Source organism: Cebidichthys violaceus, unplaced genomic scaffold, assembly GCF_023349555.1.
Source record: "Cebidichthys violaceus isolate CVI_PGR_0920_01 unplaced genomic scaffold, fCebVio1.0.p SCAF_6, whole genome shotgun sequence".
Taxonomy (NCBI): Eukaryota; Metazoa; Chordata; class Actinopteri; order Perciformes; family Stichaeidae; genus Cebidichthys; species Cebidichthys violaceus.
This window is the reverse complement of record NW_027176816.1, coordinates 2,858,728-2,875,034: the sequence shown is the minus strand read 5'-3', so window position 1 is coordinate 2,875,034 and position 16,307 is coordinate 2,858,728. Positions and strand designations below refer to the sequence as shown.

General features: G+C 42.3%; 1 protein-coding gene across 1 annotated transcript in view; it reads right to left on the bottom strand.

The window, feature by feature from the left end:
* LOC137889457 (SPRY domain-containing protein 3-like) overlaps positions 1-16,307 on the bottom strand; it is a 41,086-nt gene that overhangs the window by 3,303 nt on the left and 21,476 nt on the right. Inside the window, exons 8-10 of the mRNA XM_068733324.1 lie at positions 7,443-7,500; positions 1,113-1,232; positions 478-626 (exon numbers count right to left, since the gene is read on the bottom strand). Of these exons, the coding sequence (XP_068589425.1) occupies positions 478-626; positions 1,113-1,232; positions 7,443-7,500 (327 nt within the window). The remainder of the gene's footprint in view (positions 1-477; positions 627-1,112; positions 1,233-7,442; positions 7,501-16,307) is intronic.

Genomic DNA, 16,307 nt, shown 5'->3' with positions numbered 1-16,307 from the left:
GGAGCTGTTGTTGGTTCGCTCTCACTGTTCTCATATTGTCGTTTACGACCTTAAAACCGTCCGTACGCCACCTACCTCAGCACCAAACATCTGGCAGACACAGTTAGAGAATAGCCTGTGAACACAATGGAGCAGCTAAAGAGCTCAGAGCTAGTGGAGCTAAAGTGAGAGTAAATAGTGTCACATTCATCAGGTGGACATAAACATGGCCGCTAATGAAAGCTAATGGTGCTCTGTCTCTGTGTGAATAACTAACTGTTTGTGTTCACCAGAATAAATGTAAAAGGTGATGACGTCTCAGTAATTACAGCTTGTTATGCTGCCCTCCAGTGGCTTCAAGAAACTATTTATTGCAGGTTGATGTTATCTCCTGTTTACCTCATAAAATGCTTTAACATGCTTACGTGTGTGTGTGTGTGTGTGTGTGTGTGTGTGTGTGTGTGTGTAGCAAATGGTTAACCCAGCTGCTTTCCTCACCGTCACGTTCCTGCCCTCCTGACCCTGCTCTACCTCTTCTCCATCTTCCTCCTCCTCCCCCTCCTCTTCGTCATCGTTGAGGTACAGGACGTTCTGGACGCCCGCGTGACCCGGATGGACCTCCAGGCGATCCCAGTCGTCCATGTCACCTGAGGACGAGACAGAGTTAACGGTGTTAATAAAGGCTTTTATGTGCAGACAGCACGTCTGCGGAAACAAGTTAATAACTGCCACAACCTGAAATGTTTTGTTTCGTTCCGAGGACACTGTTCATGTTAGATAACATTAGCTGCTGTCTTGAAGATTAAGGTGCTTGTGTATTGCTATCAGAGGTTTGGCAATATGAACGGACCGACTGAATCCACCTGAGAGCAGGAACGCCTATCTATCTCTCATTGAACGCGGTGGGGGAAGAGAATTTCCCCTTTTAAGTGTCTGTTGGGCTTTAGGTGCGGGGGATCTTGGTTTGCATCCAGTTTCTTTCCCAACATGCAACACAATGAACTCTGTTAAGACCGAACGTTGCCTTACGCTAAACCACGATAAGCAGGTTTAAGAGCCAAACCTCCCACGGACACACCAACCACTTCAATGAGTGACGGTGTATTTGCAGCACCCAAACCCTTCGCCCTCACCTTCTCCGTCCAGGATGTAGTCTCGTGGGAACATGATGCCGCAGCCCATGATGTCCCCTTTGAAGCAGCGAGGACCAAACGCGTCTCCAACGCCGCTGCCGTGAAAGATCTTGCCATCATCTGTCAGAAGAGGAGGAGGAAACTTTTAATTCTGCAGCTATTAGTTTATTTATTAGTTAAACATAACTAAGTACACTTACTCAATTACTAGGTACACATGTGAGGTATTTGAACTTTACTTTTCTACTCCGCTACATCTCAATCGATCAATTAATAGAGAAAATAATCAGCAGATTAATCCATAATGAAAATAATCAATAGTAAAGTAATAATAATAATCTAATGATAATAAAACATTTTCTGCATTGAGCACTTTACTTTTAATAATGTAAGTACATTTTCCTGATTAGATTTATGTGCTTTTACTTAAGGATCAGAATTTGTATTTGTTAACCTGCGAGCAGGGTTTATGGAAGGTTCACAGAGTTAAAATGAAGACTAATAAGACCTTTAAAATACCCCATGGAATGCAATTTGATACCCTTTACAGGACTACGTATGACAAAGTAACATGGAAAACCAGCACGGACAATATGGCCTCCAATGATTTATTATTACATCACATTTTTTAGTATATCCCAGCTGTCTGTAACAATAGTTTCTAATAATATAGTTGATTAAATGAATACGACCGGATCCAGACAAGCGGCAGATAATAGACGGGTGGTTTATAAAATTTAAAATGTTGAATTCTTTTAAGTTTTGCTAAAATCGACACTTTTTCAGGCTCAGCGACGAGCCTCCTCACTGCTGCAGCTGGCAGTAGTGACGGGGTTTTCTGCACGCCTGATGTTACTGACTGAAACAAAACTAAAATAACTGCAAGAGAAAATATTTGAGACTTTCGGAGAACAAATTTCAGAATTTTGATACTTTCTAAGGCCTTAAATTCTTTAAAAGCCTTGACAATATTATACCCGGTGAGAGGACATCTCTGTCCGTCTGTTACAGCACGTGTCCCGTTACTGAACTTGACTGGACTTGGTGGACGTCACTGCGTCTTTTAATGTGTTTACCACAGCGTGCAACATGTGTACCTTAAATACAATGTGTTGCTAATATACAGGACATCCTGACATTCCTTTCGGATGATGATGCGTAAAAAGGTGAAAGCAGCGGTCGTAAAAACACTTCTCTTCCAACAAAAAACCTCATCAACAACCTCCAAAAGGAAATCATCAAAACAACACATACAACAGTTGTGCGAGACAACGGGGGGGGGGGGGGGGGGGGGGGAGACATTGCAGAGGTAGCCTGCAGACGAGCTCTCCTCAAGCGAAGCAACGTGGCTGCTGCTGGTAAATATTTATGGAGTTGTCATGGGACCCGTCCAAGGCTCAGGATACTGTTTAAACAATCTCTATCTGAGCACCGGGAGGGAGACGGAGACACTGTATCATTACGGCTCCCATGCGGGCCCTTGTCACAACACCGCACACTAGGCAAACAGTGGAGCCACGCCGGCACCGGCGCAGGCACAGCGCCGCTAAATATAGCAGAGCAAAGGCGGCCTTGGAGAGTGACATGGGCTGGCGCTGGAGGTGAGCCGGGGTGGAGAAGTCCAGGTCTGGGTCTAAGGATGGAGCCGGTTCACTGGGACTGGAAAGGTAGGAGAAGCCTGGCAGAGCATCAGAGCACCGAGAGCCGTGGCCGGAGGGATGTTCGCCGGAGTTCATCTTCAGAATTCTCACACAGCTCGCTCGCAGATTTATGAAGGTTATATTTATGGAACAATCGGAACAATTGTACAGTAAATACCTTACGACTAAATCAACGGTATGAGCCTGTAAATAATCCTTAAACACACGGCTGAGGAATTACCGACAATGAATAAAAAAAACACATTCTCCATTTCCAGCTTCTAAAAAGTGAGGATTTCTTTTTTATCTGTTTTATGTTTCCCTTTATAGTCTTCATACAGTAAATAGAATTTGAGTTTGGACTGTTGGTTAGACAATCAAAAGTAACCTGGACACATTGCCAGGAGCTCTGGGAGCATATAACAGGCATTTCTCACTATTCCAGGAATCTAGTATTGCACTTCCAAGTTGGTGGACTCACAAGAGACAGATTTAAAAAAACAAGAAAACTAAATCCAAGCAGTAAAGACTTCGTCATTTGTACGGGTCAAGCTCCATAAATGCTGGATTCCACATTTGCCACAATGCAACTCATGAGTGTTTTCCATTAAACCCTCCTCTTCTAATGACGATTTTTTTTTAAGTTTAATGAATAATTTGGAATAAATAATTGATGACAGCACTAAATAAACTTCATATAACATAAACTATAAGATACAGTAAAATGAGTTCTGTCTGGCACTTGCATACAATTATATGTTCTGTTGCTTTTCTTAAGTGTGCTTTGGTGCTTCAAAAGGTTGGAAATCGAGATGCCGGCTCAACTTGGAAATCAGCTGTGGCGGAAAAAATGTTAAAATTTGTGTTGGAGACCCCGAGAGTTTAAAATTAGCAGAGAGGTGTTGACCAAAGTTTGGCTCTGAGGCTGGTGAGAGTGCAAGGAGCAGAATATTACTGGGGATGGGGCTAATGCAAAAGTCAAGATCACAAACTGAGGAAGTTGTTTGTAAAGCTAACAATGTTAGCGACTGCGACCGCCACCAGGTGCTGGATGTAAGGGAGATCCAGAAGGTGAACGCCGGAGTTTCAGGGTTTGGAGCCGGGCCTAGCGGAGAACCGAGACCAGCTGGGAAAAAGAAAACAGACATTCTCGTAACATGAGAGTTTGTCTGGAAAAGGCTTCGCTGCCCAGGGAACAATGACTTCACAGACTCCTAAAACATGAAAATATAAAACAAAATATTTATATTCTTCATGTGAGTTGTCACATGTTTATAAGGATTGACTGTACATTATATTTTTTTTATGGGCCCATTTGCCTGTGAGGCCCAATTAAAAGAAAAAGAGTATTTATGAACTATAAATTAAAATCTCTGGTTAGAGATGAAGTAGCACAGCGTGAGGGGCAGGTTTACTGGGCAGGTTTGCTGGGCAGGTTTGCTGGGCGATGAGGCTGCTAAGGTTACCCTCGTCTGTAGTTTGAGGATTTGCCTTTTCTGATAATAAATTGAATATCTATAGGTTTTGAACAGTCGGACGGAAATTATTTGACATCATCCGGTGGGCTTTTGGGAAATTGCAATTACAATTTTCCCCCCTTTTTAACTGTCACTACTCTGAAATTTTATAGACAAAATTAAGACGAAAATAATTGACAGTTGTAGCCCCCTAGTTGGTTTGTTGACAACCATGTTTACCACCAAACATGTCGATGTAGATACACCTCAAGTTCATACATACTGGCAGGGAGAGTGAAGGATTTATTCCCTTTAGAGATGAAAATATTAGTCAATTGGCAATAAAATCATCCAACGAGTTTGATAATCGACTGCTTGTTTATGTCAAAGCCAAAAAGTCTCCGGTTCCAGCTTCTCTATCGTCAATAGTTGCGGGTCTTCTTTGTTTTCTATGATAGTTAACGGAATAACTTTGGGAAATTGTAATGTACTCTAATGTAATAGTGCTCGTAATGGACACACATGGCCTAGTAGTACATGCTCCTCTTAGATGTGTGTTTTTAGTGTCATAGAGACGTTGTCATCCAAATCCATTTTTGTCCCATTAGGTAAGAAGGTAACATAATCCCCCCTACACAACATGTTGGTGTTGAATAATTGTTTTTGCAGAACCTGAGCTGGAATCAGATTAGACCCCGTCAAGGAAGTTAGACTGAACCCTGTTATGTGAGGTTGGCTTGGTGGTGAGGGACGGAGGGCGGCGGCGGTGGTAAGGCACAACCTTCGGCTGCGGGTGTTGAGTCATAGCGCGTGTGACTCACTGATGGGGGGTTTGGAGGGGGTGACAGGGTTAATGAGGCTTGCTGAGGAGCACTCGCTGGTTGGATGGCTGGTTGCTCCTGATAGGGCCCGCAGGGGCCCACAGCGCCCCACGGCCCATTAACTTGCGGAGACAAGCCGAGCCAACACACAGGATGGAGGTCCGCACTGGGCCGGCTCCCAACACAAACACTCGTGGTAACACCAGCGCAGGCCAATGAACTCTCAAACTATACAAGCTATACAAAGGAGCAGCGATATGGTTGGCAGCCATTTGTGTATATAACTGGAATATATCTGGAGTAAAAATCACAACCTTTAAAGTCAATAATACACATCACATGTGATCCAGGTCAACGCTGGTCGCGTGCCCATTACAACGGACCATATATCAGCGTTACAGAAATAGTAGTCAGTAGTCAAGCTGTACATGCAAAGTATAAATAAGAAAAAGGAGGAATGTTGAATTGAATTATTATGGAATTTATGTATTTGCCCCCAGGCTGCATAACATAAGACTATCTACAGCCGCTGTTTTCTTCAAAGCTAGCAGTAAAAACATTACAAACACTCATGGTGCACTAAGGACCAGCCTGAGGTCTTTAACAATAACAGTGAGTCCATGCAAAACTCAGGCCTGCCAAGAATGTACTGGAAGATATTTGCCCCTTTAAAGATACTGAGGTCAAATACAAAAACGAGCCATAAAAGTTAATAAACATAGGTACCATGTGTCACAGAAGCACCTCTTCACACCACTCTTGGCTCACACTGAGCAGGAAAACCGAGGTAACAAAGTCATTCCTTCTTTAAGCAATTTCTGCTGCGGTCGTATGACCTAGCGCATACAATACTGTGTATACATTAAGTTTCTGTCCCTCTGCCAAAAGAGCGTCTGCGTGCAATTCTTGAGGTTCCTGAGCTGTTCGGTGAAAAAAATCTCCGAGGAGCGCGGGGAGACGTGAAGAAGAAGAAGAAGAGGCCCCCGGCTGTTGATTTTAAGTAGCTGGATCAGAGCCTGCACCTTAACCCAAGCATGGGGAAGGCAAACCTCATACACACAGCGTGGAAAACCACATACATCATTTTAGTCTCTAACAAATAAGATTAATGGGAGCTGTGCTGGGGCGTGCACATTTCTGTGGTGTCCAACGCGCAGCGGCCAAACCAGGCCGACCGCAGCGCTAGACCTCTGGGACTGGCACGGTGAGCCTCCGTGAGTGACTGGCCTCGTCCGTCACTCAGCAGTGAGGTATCCTCCGCAGACCCGGCAGGACGCGCAGCATCAACTGTTATTACTATTAATGCATCCTAAGTATAAATGGAATCTGCAAAGGGATATGTGGATATAGTATTATAGTATTTAGACTATAAACATCCACTCGAAATATGAATGGAATGTGCAGAGTGAAGAAGAAAATGTGTTTTGATAGCTGATTTGGAGGTCGGCTAGAAGGAAGTATATGAACCTCTCTCTAAAAATAAAAAAAATCATACTCACTGCATGATGGAAGAACATACAACAGAGGGTGAGATTTGTGGTGTGTGTGTGTGTGTGTGTGTGTGTGTGTGTGTGTGTGTGTGTGTGTGTGTGTGTGTGTGTGTGTGTGTGTGTGAATCATTCAGAGTAAGAAGAGCTTCACAAATCCCCTGTGAGAAAAAATGAACAGTGGGTTCTTGCTTCAGACCGAAACAATGCAGATAGAAAGCCAGCTAACTTGATAAGGACTAACAAAATCTCGACCGTGACAAGGTGGATTGTCAGATAAAGAGCCGGCTCGTACGGAACTGCAGCTCGTACGGTGAAATAACAACCACCTAACCAGCATGCCACTGTTCTCATATCACCTCAGCCGCGTTGGATAGCTAATGTCTTAGCGCTGATAATGACGGGTGCTGAGGCCTGGAATGGGAGCTGTGGGGGTTTGGTGCAGATGCCTGTACAGATATTCTTCCCAGGCCTGTCATCGCAAACAACCAAGACTTTACATGCGTGTGTGGAAGCATTGAAAGATAACGATAACTTAACTTTTGGTGTCACCTTTTTTTTCTGGGGGTGGGGGGTCGTTGCTTAGAGAGATATCAACATGACCAAACTTCCAAAGAAAGAGACCGAGATAAGATCCTTCTTTTTCTTCTGATGCTGTCACCGTCTGCTTTTATCTGCTTTCTGGGCTTTTTATCTGCCTGCAATCCTCCTTGATCTCTCTTAGTGCTAGGCACCACAACATCCAGCTGAGGCGGTGCCCTGTGATGTTTGCATCTAAAAGCAACAGATGCTTTAAAAAGAAGTAGATCAGATTTATGGACCTAATCCGAACAAAACTATCGGGGGAATTCCACACTCGTAAAAGTTAATAACAAACAACCTTCTTTCTGAGAAACGAGAAGAGAAAATGGGTTTGAAATCTCACCAGCATGGTACGCCACCGACCCTCGGCTCCATCCCGGGTGTCTGTTCCTGGGGTAATCCTGCACAGACGCAAACAGTTACACGGGTCAGGAACACATGTTTCCACAGTTATGAATATGATTGATTTCAACTGTGCAGGTTTTTGGAGAGTGTGCAGGTTTTCTTTGGCAAAAAACTGTATCAAGATAATTTCACTGACCACCAAGTCAAGTCGTTCTCTATTTATATAGCTTAATATCACACATTTGCAATCTTTACAAAAGTCACCCCTCTATCTTTAGAGCCTCAATTTGCGGTTGTTTGCCCCCGCCAACCAGTCAAGTTGCAGTTTACGTCCATGTGTGTCCAAAATGTCATTCATTTTTCTATTATCTTCTATTGATCTACTAATCAAGACAACACACACCTCTTTAAATGAGTCTATTGACAAAAAGGGTTTCATGTAAAGACCAGTAGTGGAAAGTAACAAAGTACATTTACTCAAGTACTGTACTTGCGTACAATTTTGAGGTACTTGTACGGGCGGATCTGGTCATTGGTCGCTCAGCGTCACATGTTGATAACCCGTTTGAAATAAAAGAAAATGAGCTGAGGGTCGAGACTCACTCACGACTTGCTCTGGCGATGTCAGGCTAAGTGTGAGGATTCCTTTCCCACTCTATTTTAGATGTTGGTCAGTTACCAGCTTTCCATCCAAATGCATCGCAAATAATAACCAAATATTGAGAATATCAATATTAATGCTGTTTCCATCCACTACCGTTATGTTGTTATTAGGAGTTGGTTAATCAGCAGCAAGTGGCGCCAGCTCTGCAGTTGAAAAAAAACCTTATAACATTGCAGAAGAAGAGGATGCAATAAGATGATGTAATTAAAAGAGCATTAGTCGAACCTCGGTGAAAAACAAAGTGGAAAACTGGATGGAAATATGACATTTCTGTTTGTTTAATGTGAGGAAAATTACATCGGATCTGTGTGGAGCGATGTGGGAACCGCTTTGATCTGACGCTATTTTGTATTTGTAGCTTCGATGGATGTTGAAGTCACATGTTTCATGTACTTCATCATTAATTCGCTAAATCTGTTTTGATTGCAACATTTTCATTCTAAATGCATTTTGCTTTTCCACAAACATTTCCACCTCAGCCAGGCATACAAACCTTTTTGCCAAATTTAAAATCTTTTTGGACATTTTTTTAATGCAGGAAAACAGGTGGTTGGAGACACACCGAGTGTTTAAGGTGTGTTTGTCACTCTCTCTGTCTCTCCATTTGTCTGTCGGCATGTACAGTATGTATGCATTTCTCCAGGCTTCACCGTGCCAAAAAAAATAACTAGTGAGCCAACCTTCGGATAAGATCATAGTATGACTCAGAGGTAATTACCTGAGATTTCTATCTGTCGTCTGGGCTGCACCTACCTAACTGTAGAAACACATTACTGAACAAGAAAGGAAGGAGGAGGAGGAGGAGGAGGAGGAGGAGGAGGAGGAGGAGGAGAAGGGCAGTGACATTACGCTCCTCTTTCATCTCTCAGTGGACTAAATCTTCTATATGCTTCCTTGTTCACATTCTCTCTCAGGTGAACTCTCCCTACTGCATGTATTTTTAGCTAGTAATAACAGACAAAAAGAAAAGGCAACTTTTCATATTCATCTTGTCTCAAGAATCCAAAATATGACCAGGAGGATGTCCAAAAAAAAAAAAGGCAGCCTGGGAAAAGTGCTATAATCCAAATAAAGAAACATCAACTGCTGACATTACTCAAAAACGAAACAGGGCCGCTGAAATTATCACTATTAGCATCTGTGCACAGGAATAACACTGCAGACAGACAGCTTGGTCGAGCCAGGAAGACAAGAGTGCAGTATTTGAGGACAGGACATCAGGGAAACATCAACGATCCTGTCTGACAACCCCATTGGGTCTTGAGGAACAGGAAATGGAGATGGATGGAGAGACAGAGAGAGAGATGGACAGAGTGAGACATCAGCAGAGAAAGACAGAGAGACATGAAGGAATGCAGCTACTCCTCCAAGCCTGAAACCCCTTGATCCGCCAAGTCTGCTCCTCTTCCCCCTCGTCTCAACCACAAGCCGGAGGATTCCTCTGGCTGACTGACATGTGGGCTGAATCTCCACGAGGAGGAGAGGAACGTCTGGCTATTCTGCTCTCTGATTGATGATCCACGGACTCTGATCAGGGCCCTGTTTTAGAAAGCAGGTTTAGTGAAAACTCGGAGTTAGTTAAAACTCTGGGTTTTCAGTTCCAGAAAGAGAGTTAACTTAAACCCACTAACTGACTCTGTGAACCTTTTCTTCAACAAGTCCTGAGTTTCTCTCTGTCTCCTCCCTCCTACCTCATTCATTCAGTCCGTATCAAAGCGCATTAATTAGTCCTCATTGAAGGAACCTTTTCTCTTATAATGTTAAATGTAAAAACGAACCATTCGAAAATACAAACTAGTATCTTAGATAAGAGGCCAAAAAGGTAATTATGTTAGAACCAAATAACAGTCTGATTGTATTTTTTTCCTAATCATACTTACAATACTTGGAGTGACGTTGTTCCTTTATTTCTTCTACAGGGAGCGTTTTCAACAAACTGAGTGAACGTTAGCTAAGTAACAAATCACAAATCTGCTAGTGACCGCCCTCATTTCAGCCCATCTTACCTCTTAAGTCAAGGATCCATTGTTTTTATTTATTAATTACTACACATTGTAAGTCATAGATCTGGCATCACCATCCCTGTGAACTGCATATATGCCGTGCTGGACAGCTTGACAGGTGCAGCAACAATAACTACAGCGGACAAGGAACAGTCAACTGGCAACAAACTACACATTTTTGTCTTAAAATGAATTTGACAAACTGCAGCTGCTACATTGTTATTCAAGAGTAGAAGAGAAACACCCCATCCCAAACATCACCACAATATCTTTTCTGTTTTTCTAACCAAATAGTTGGTATTCATTGTGGTACATAGTGGCCGAATATTTTCATACAGGATGTCTTAATACCTGAAGAACAATTTGATGGTGTAAAAATAAGATTTCTATCTTCAAACTCTTCTCAGTGTGAATAATATTATTTTTTTCAGCCATAAATTCTGTAAGGCACAGATCATATTGTTTTGTGGGATTTGGAAGGGCTTTCACTCTGATAAAAGAAACATTCCAACCTATTGTGGTTTGGAAATTACAACAGTTAATGCTGTGATTTCTGTTTTTCAATCAGTGGTGGCGCCACTAAATTACACCTACACTCCTTCTCTATCAACATATGATGGAATGTATCTTAGAGAGGGAGCACCGTGTTCACCATCTGGTCCACCATCGTGTACTGTAAAACTCTCGAAACATGGTCGCTACCCCCCCCCCCCCCCCCCACACACACACACACACACACCCCCCACACCCCCGGTGGCTTGCAGGAGCCTTCACTGAAACGCAAGCTGCTTCTAAGAACAACAAACACTGGCGTCGAGTCGGTACGGCAGAGCAAAGCCCTGCAGTATCAGATGCTGCTACACCGGTGTCAACAGAGCAGCCTGCATTTCCACACGGTGGCAGAGTAAACAAGTCTGGGAAGAGTAAGAGCTGAAAGGTGCGGGCCGAGTGGGGATCCATGTGGAAGCAGATACCCATCATCTACAGCAGCTATCACATACAAATATGAAGTACCACAGATGTGAGTGTATGGGTGTGGGTGTGTGTGTGTGTGTGTGTGTGTGTGTGTGTGTGTGTGTGTGTGTGTGTGTGTGTGTTGAAGGTAGAGTTGGTGAGGAGGGAAAGTAGTGTGTTTCTGTTTGTACGTGCCCACACAACCTCAGCTATAGGGGTTGGGCAGAAACTGTGTAGGGAACTAATGCAGGTCTGTTTGTATAACCTCGTGTCATCAGACTAAATCCTCCAGCTCCTCACACGATGACAGAAAGAGTCTGAGTGAAGACAACAACAGGCTATCTATGTGCATGTGTTTAGGCATGTTCATCGCTTTTTAATGGATGCAAGTGCATATGGAAATGTTGTGTTGATACGGACACATGCAACTGACAAAAGTTTGTTGTGGTATTGAACGACGGAGTGATCAGTGAGCTCTCTAAAGGCCGATCGGAAGAGTTGCAACATATAGGGGGCAAAATTCTAAGCAATTACAGCAAATGAACCAAAACACGCTGCAACTACAAATTATTTTCACTATCAATTACTTTCTCTATAAATAGATTAAACGTTTTGCATATAAAATATCAGAAAATAATAAAAAGGTGCATGTTTTTCCCCCATTGTCTTGAAACGTCTAGCTTTATCTGACCAAAAGTCAAAAGATCAGTCTAATTCCATGTATGCCAAAGAAAATTAGAAAGGAAGGGAACAGCAAATGTTTAGCAAAAAAAAGACTAAAAACATAATCACTTGATACCGAAAGTAGATCATTTTCTGTTGATTGACTAATTCTGTCCTTTTTAAATAAAAGCTACCTACACCTCGTACATTATTACTGGGCTGCTGGTTGCTGTGAGTTCTGCAGCTTCCAGATCAGACGTTAGCACAGTGACCGGTCTTTGGTTTTTATCCTAAATTGACCCCGTTAGAATATACAGGTTCACAGGAGTGAGCACTGAGAGAGTGTTAATAGGACCGCTGTATCACAGGAGGAAGAGGAAAAGAGCTGTTCCCAGGACCGGGTCATACGAGGACACAGGAAACGCGGCGATTGCAGTCTCCTGAGCGGTTATACGTCTTGTTTGTGTGTAAGTGTGTGCTTGGCTTTATGAATGTATGTTTGTACATGAACAGAGAGTGAATGCATACAGTCATCGGAGACGGAGGGTCATTGGTGATGTGAGAAAACCATCGGTTTCTTTCAGATGCTGATTGCTGCTGAACCACACTTCTGTCTCTTCCTCACAACTATGACACAACCCCCCGCCCCCCCAACAGGGTTATGATCTTTTTCTTTGTTTTTCAGGACATGAGGGTTTTCCAGCTTTTTTCCCAGTGTTTTACATGTTCTGAATAGCTTCCCTTGTTTTTTTCTACCTTCTGACTTTCTACCTTACACCCCTCCCTTACACTCCGAACGTACCCTCTACACTCCACTTCCACTCCATAACTGAGTCTAGATCTCTCTTTGTCCCACAGCCTAGCAACCGCTTGTGTACCGGATGAAAAACAACCGTGCTACCAAGCGTATGCATGCTATACATTCACGGACACCCTTATCTTCAGAGGAATGAGAGAAGAGAGGGGGTCATGTCAGGTCTGGGACTTGCAGTGGGGTCAAAACAGATCTTAGATTACTAAACACACTAAACAACACATTCACCTCACATACAAAACATTCACACTTATCACATAGCACAAATTCCTCTGACTTTCCTGTTGGACAGGAAAATGTCAACAGCGGCTTGGGGGATTCAAAAATGTACGTCCACTTTTTTTTTAAACAGCCAATTTGATTTTAACGTCTCAAACTTCTCTGTTGAATATTTGTACAAAGTGCAGAGAAATGGGACAATGTTTGGGCATGTCATTTAAACCAACACTGAGTTGGTTTAAATTGCAATAAACATTTTACTGCAGCTGCCCATACAAAGTGCGTACTGTTGCATGTAATATGCATTTATTTGGGACTTACTACTTTGTCATAACGTTGCACCTTAACTTTGACCCTTTTGTTCATATATCTGCTGCACAGAGGATTGTGGGTCATAATACTGCAAAATGCGACCAGATGCAGTAGGACATCCAGGTATATCCAGCATAATGCATTTGAGTTTAGGACATACTACATTTTTGTTCCGGCATACTAACTAGTATGGTAGTATGGTAGCACAGTGTTGGTTTGATACTTCAATCCACGAAGTATTTGTTGAGAAATTCTACTGGATAATTAAAAACTTTGTGCTGCTGAATGTAAAGTCTGGGATAACCAAAGCAAGCTTTGCCATCTGGGGACCATGAACAAACCACATTTCACGTCAATCCACCCGATATTTGTTATGATAGTGAAGTGGTGAACCAAATGAGCAACACTGTCATCACGGGAGCCATGTTGCAAATTTGGGTAAAACCTGTTACTTGTCTTGTGAGGTGAGCAGCTACTGTGGATGTTTAGATGGGAGCAGAGAGTGAGTTTGCAAAGGGGAAGAAAGAGATGTAAAGTGAAGAAAATTGACTACAAAGTTGAGCTTGAAGTCAGGAACCACAACAAACAGAAAGAGCGAGACACACGGGCAGAATCTGTCACTCTGTGGGGCATTAATGAGTGGATTTGTGTTCGTATTTAGGCCGTCTTACCATGGGGATACCACGTATAAAAAGACCAGCATGCAAACTTGCGAATGCTGTCGAGTAAACAGTCATTCGCCAAGCCCTTCACTTTGCTGCTTTATCACCTCTCTTGGACTTAAGTTTAATGTCTTTATAATAAAACCCAGATGCAGAGAGAAAAGAAGCTGAGCAAAAAGAGAGAGAAACTCTGAGGAGGTAATGGAACTGGAGTTATCACCGGGAATCAGTGCTAATCTTAGTAAGCTAGGCGAACTAGCATCAACTTGCTAGCTTCTTTTCGTGCAAATATAACCACAACAGCATGACGGTTCTCCCAGATGTTTAATGTTGTAATCGCTAAAGGTCCATAATAAACGTTTTGTGGGTTTCGTTGAAGAAGGGTACCTTTTGTATCAACATTCGCAGGATGTCCAATATGATGTGCTCCTGTCAGTAGTGCACCACAGGTATTGATAGTGTGTCTTCTAGCAACAAGGGAAATGCCCACCCAGAAGCCTAGAAGCTTTTTCCTACAATATGTCCAAAACAGTTTTATCCTCCTTTTAAAAAAATGCCAAAAATATGCACGGTAGCTCAATCATTCGGGTTTATTTTTCCTTTGACTTCAAGAGTGAATTATGGGAAATATTCACCAGGTGGTTTAGCAAGCAACATATCTATGCAGATGGCAATATTACTGGCATTCATTATTTATTGTTGTGTCTTATTTTTTCAATGTGGAGTGGTAGACATCAATGACTTTGAAGAGCCAACAACACTAACGAGACCATCCACAAATAGGATGTTCAGATTTACCCATTTTCCAAAAATGACAGGGCTTGGATGTAAACCTGTAGGTAGAGCGCACACATACAGTGTGAGTGTATTTCTCTCTTAATGCCATTTAAAGCGCATCCCTCTCCTCTAGTTTTATATAAATTGCCTCAGAGACCTTGAGAGATGTGATACAAGTTTCATCTGTTATTTTTGTTATTAAAAGGAGCAGAGCTTTGACCCTGGGAGAGACAGTGCTGGCAGCTCTCCACAGGCCTTGGCTTTGGCAGTCGCTAATATTTCATAATTCATAACTCTTTCGAGGCTAAACTTTCTGGGAGTAATAAACTCACAAATCATAACCCCCATGCTGTAGAAGAAATAGTTCCTGAGTCAGAAGAAGCATATTAGGTCAAATGTAATGCAAATAGGTTTTATGAGAGAATCTATCAATCAGAAAGCAGAGTTTAATCTTACCCTTTATAAGCTTAGTGAGGAGGATTCAAAGCAGCCCTGCAAGAGTTCAACTATTACTGCTTGTACCTTACATCCTTGCACTCTTGATACATTAATCCGCGGCTGTAATCGCTCTCTGCATCTCTTAAAAGGAAAACTTCACCCCCAATGGTTTACAGACCATTTGTGAATAAATAACTCACCCCTGTGTTACTTTGAATTCTTAAAGAAAACTTTTTTTTTTTTTTTTTTTTTGCATGCCTCCACGGCGAACCAGTATTCCAAAAGCAGAGAAAAGTCATGATGAATTGAAGTTTAACAACAGCAAAACTATATCAGAACAACCGTTTACAAACTCTCACACACCTTGTGCAGCATATTCCAATTCTCATTTATCCATTCGTATGCTCACTACTATTTTAAACACTTGTGCATAAACAGCACTCGCATGGACAGGAGCGCACCAGCGTAAGGGTGAGACTATTTATGTGGAAGTGTTTTAAATAGTAAGGTTTTTGCAAAGATGCATGTGTTTGGGAAGTTCTGAGCATACGACAGTCACTAATATATAAAAGCAGCTCCCTATTTACTTTAGTTTATCAAGGACTTTTCTCTGTCTTGGTATTTTTCGTTCACCGTAGAGGCACGCAATAAAAACAAAGTTTTCTACAAGAATTCAAGGTCCCACTAGGCGGGTAAATTCATATACAAATGGTCATTTTGTGGGTGAAATACTTCTTTAATGTGCATCAGTCTCACTCAGTTCCCAAACATCTAAACGTTTGTCTGTTTAATTCTTCAAACGGTAACAGTGACTTGCAGAGCTGCAGTGCTAATGCTGAAATGGGAACCGCATGTGCATTCTTTGGAAAAATAAATAAGGTGTTAAAATTTCTCTAATTGTATTTTCCTCTTGGAAGGTGTTTAATCTACCAAAAGTAGGCCATTATATACAAAGTGAATGGCTGAGCTGCTGGATAATGGGGGAAAAAATAAAGCTTTTGACAGAACCACTCTGCTTACCACTAGTAGACTCTAATACTAAAAATGGTTTTACTGGCTAAGCCACCCATCAACTTTACTCCATACACTGAGATGTATGTGGGGGGATCCCATATTTAAAATTTAATTAAAAAAGACAAGAGCACTGCTTCTCCTCCATTAGTACAAGTTTAAAACTTTCCCATGACAGCACCTGAAGAACATTTAGCACTAGGTAATTACCCGCCGTATTCCCAATTCAGGTTTTTGTCAAAGTTTTCCATCATTAGCCTGTTGTGAGCTCACCAACTTGTTGAAGTATGGGGACCAGAGTGGAAGAATGGAAGAGTCAGCGAATGGGCGGCGTATTCCACATCCC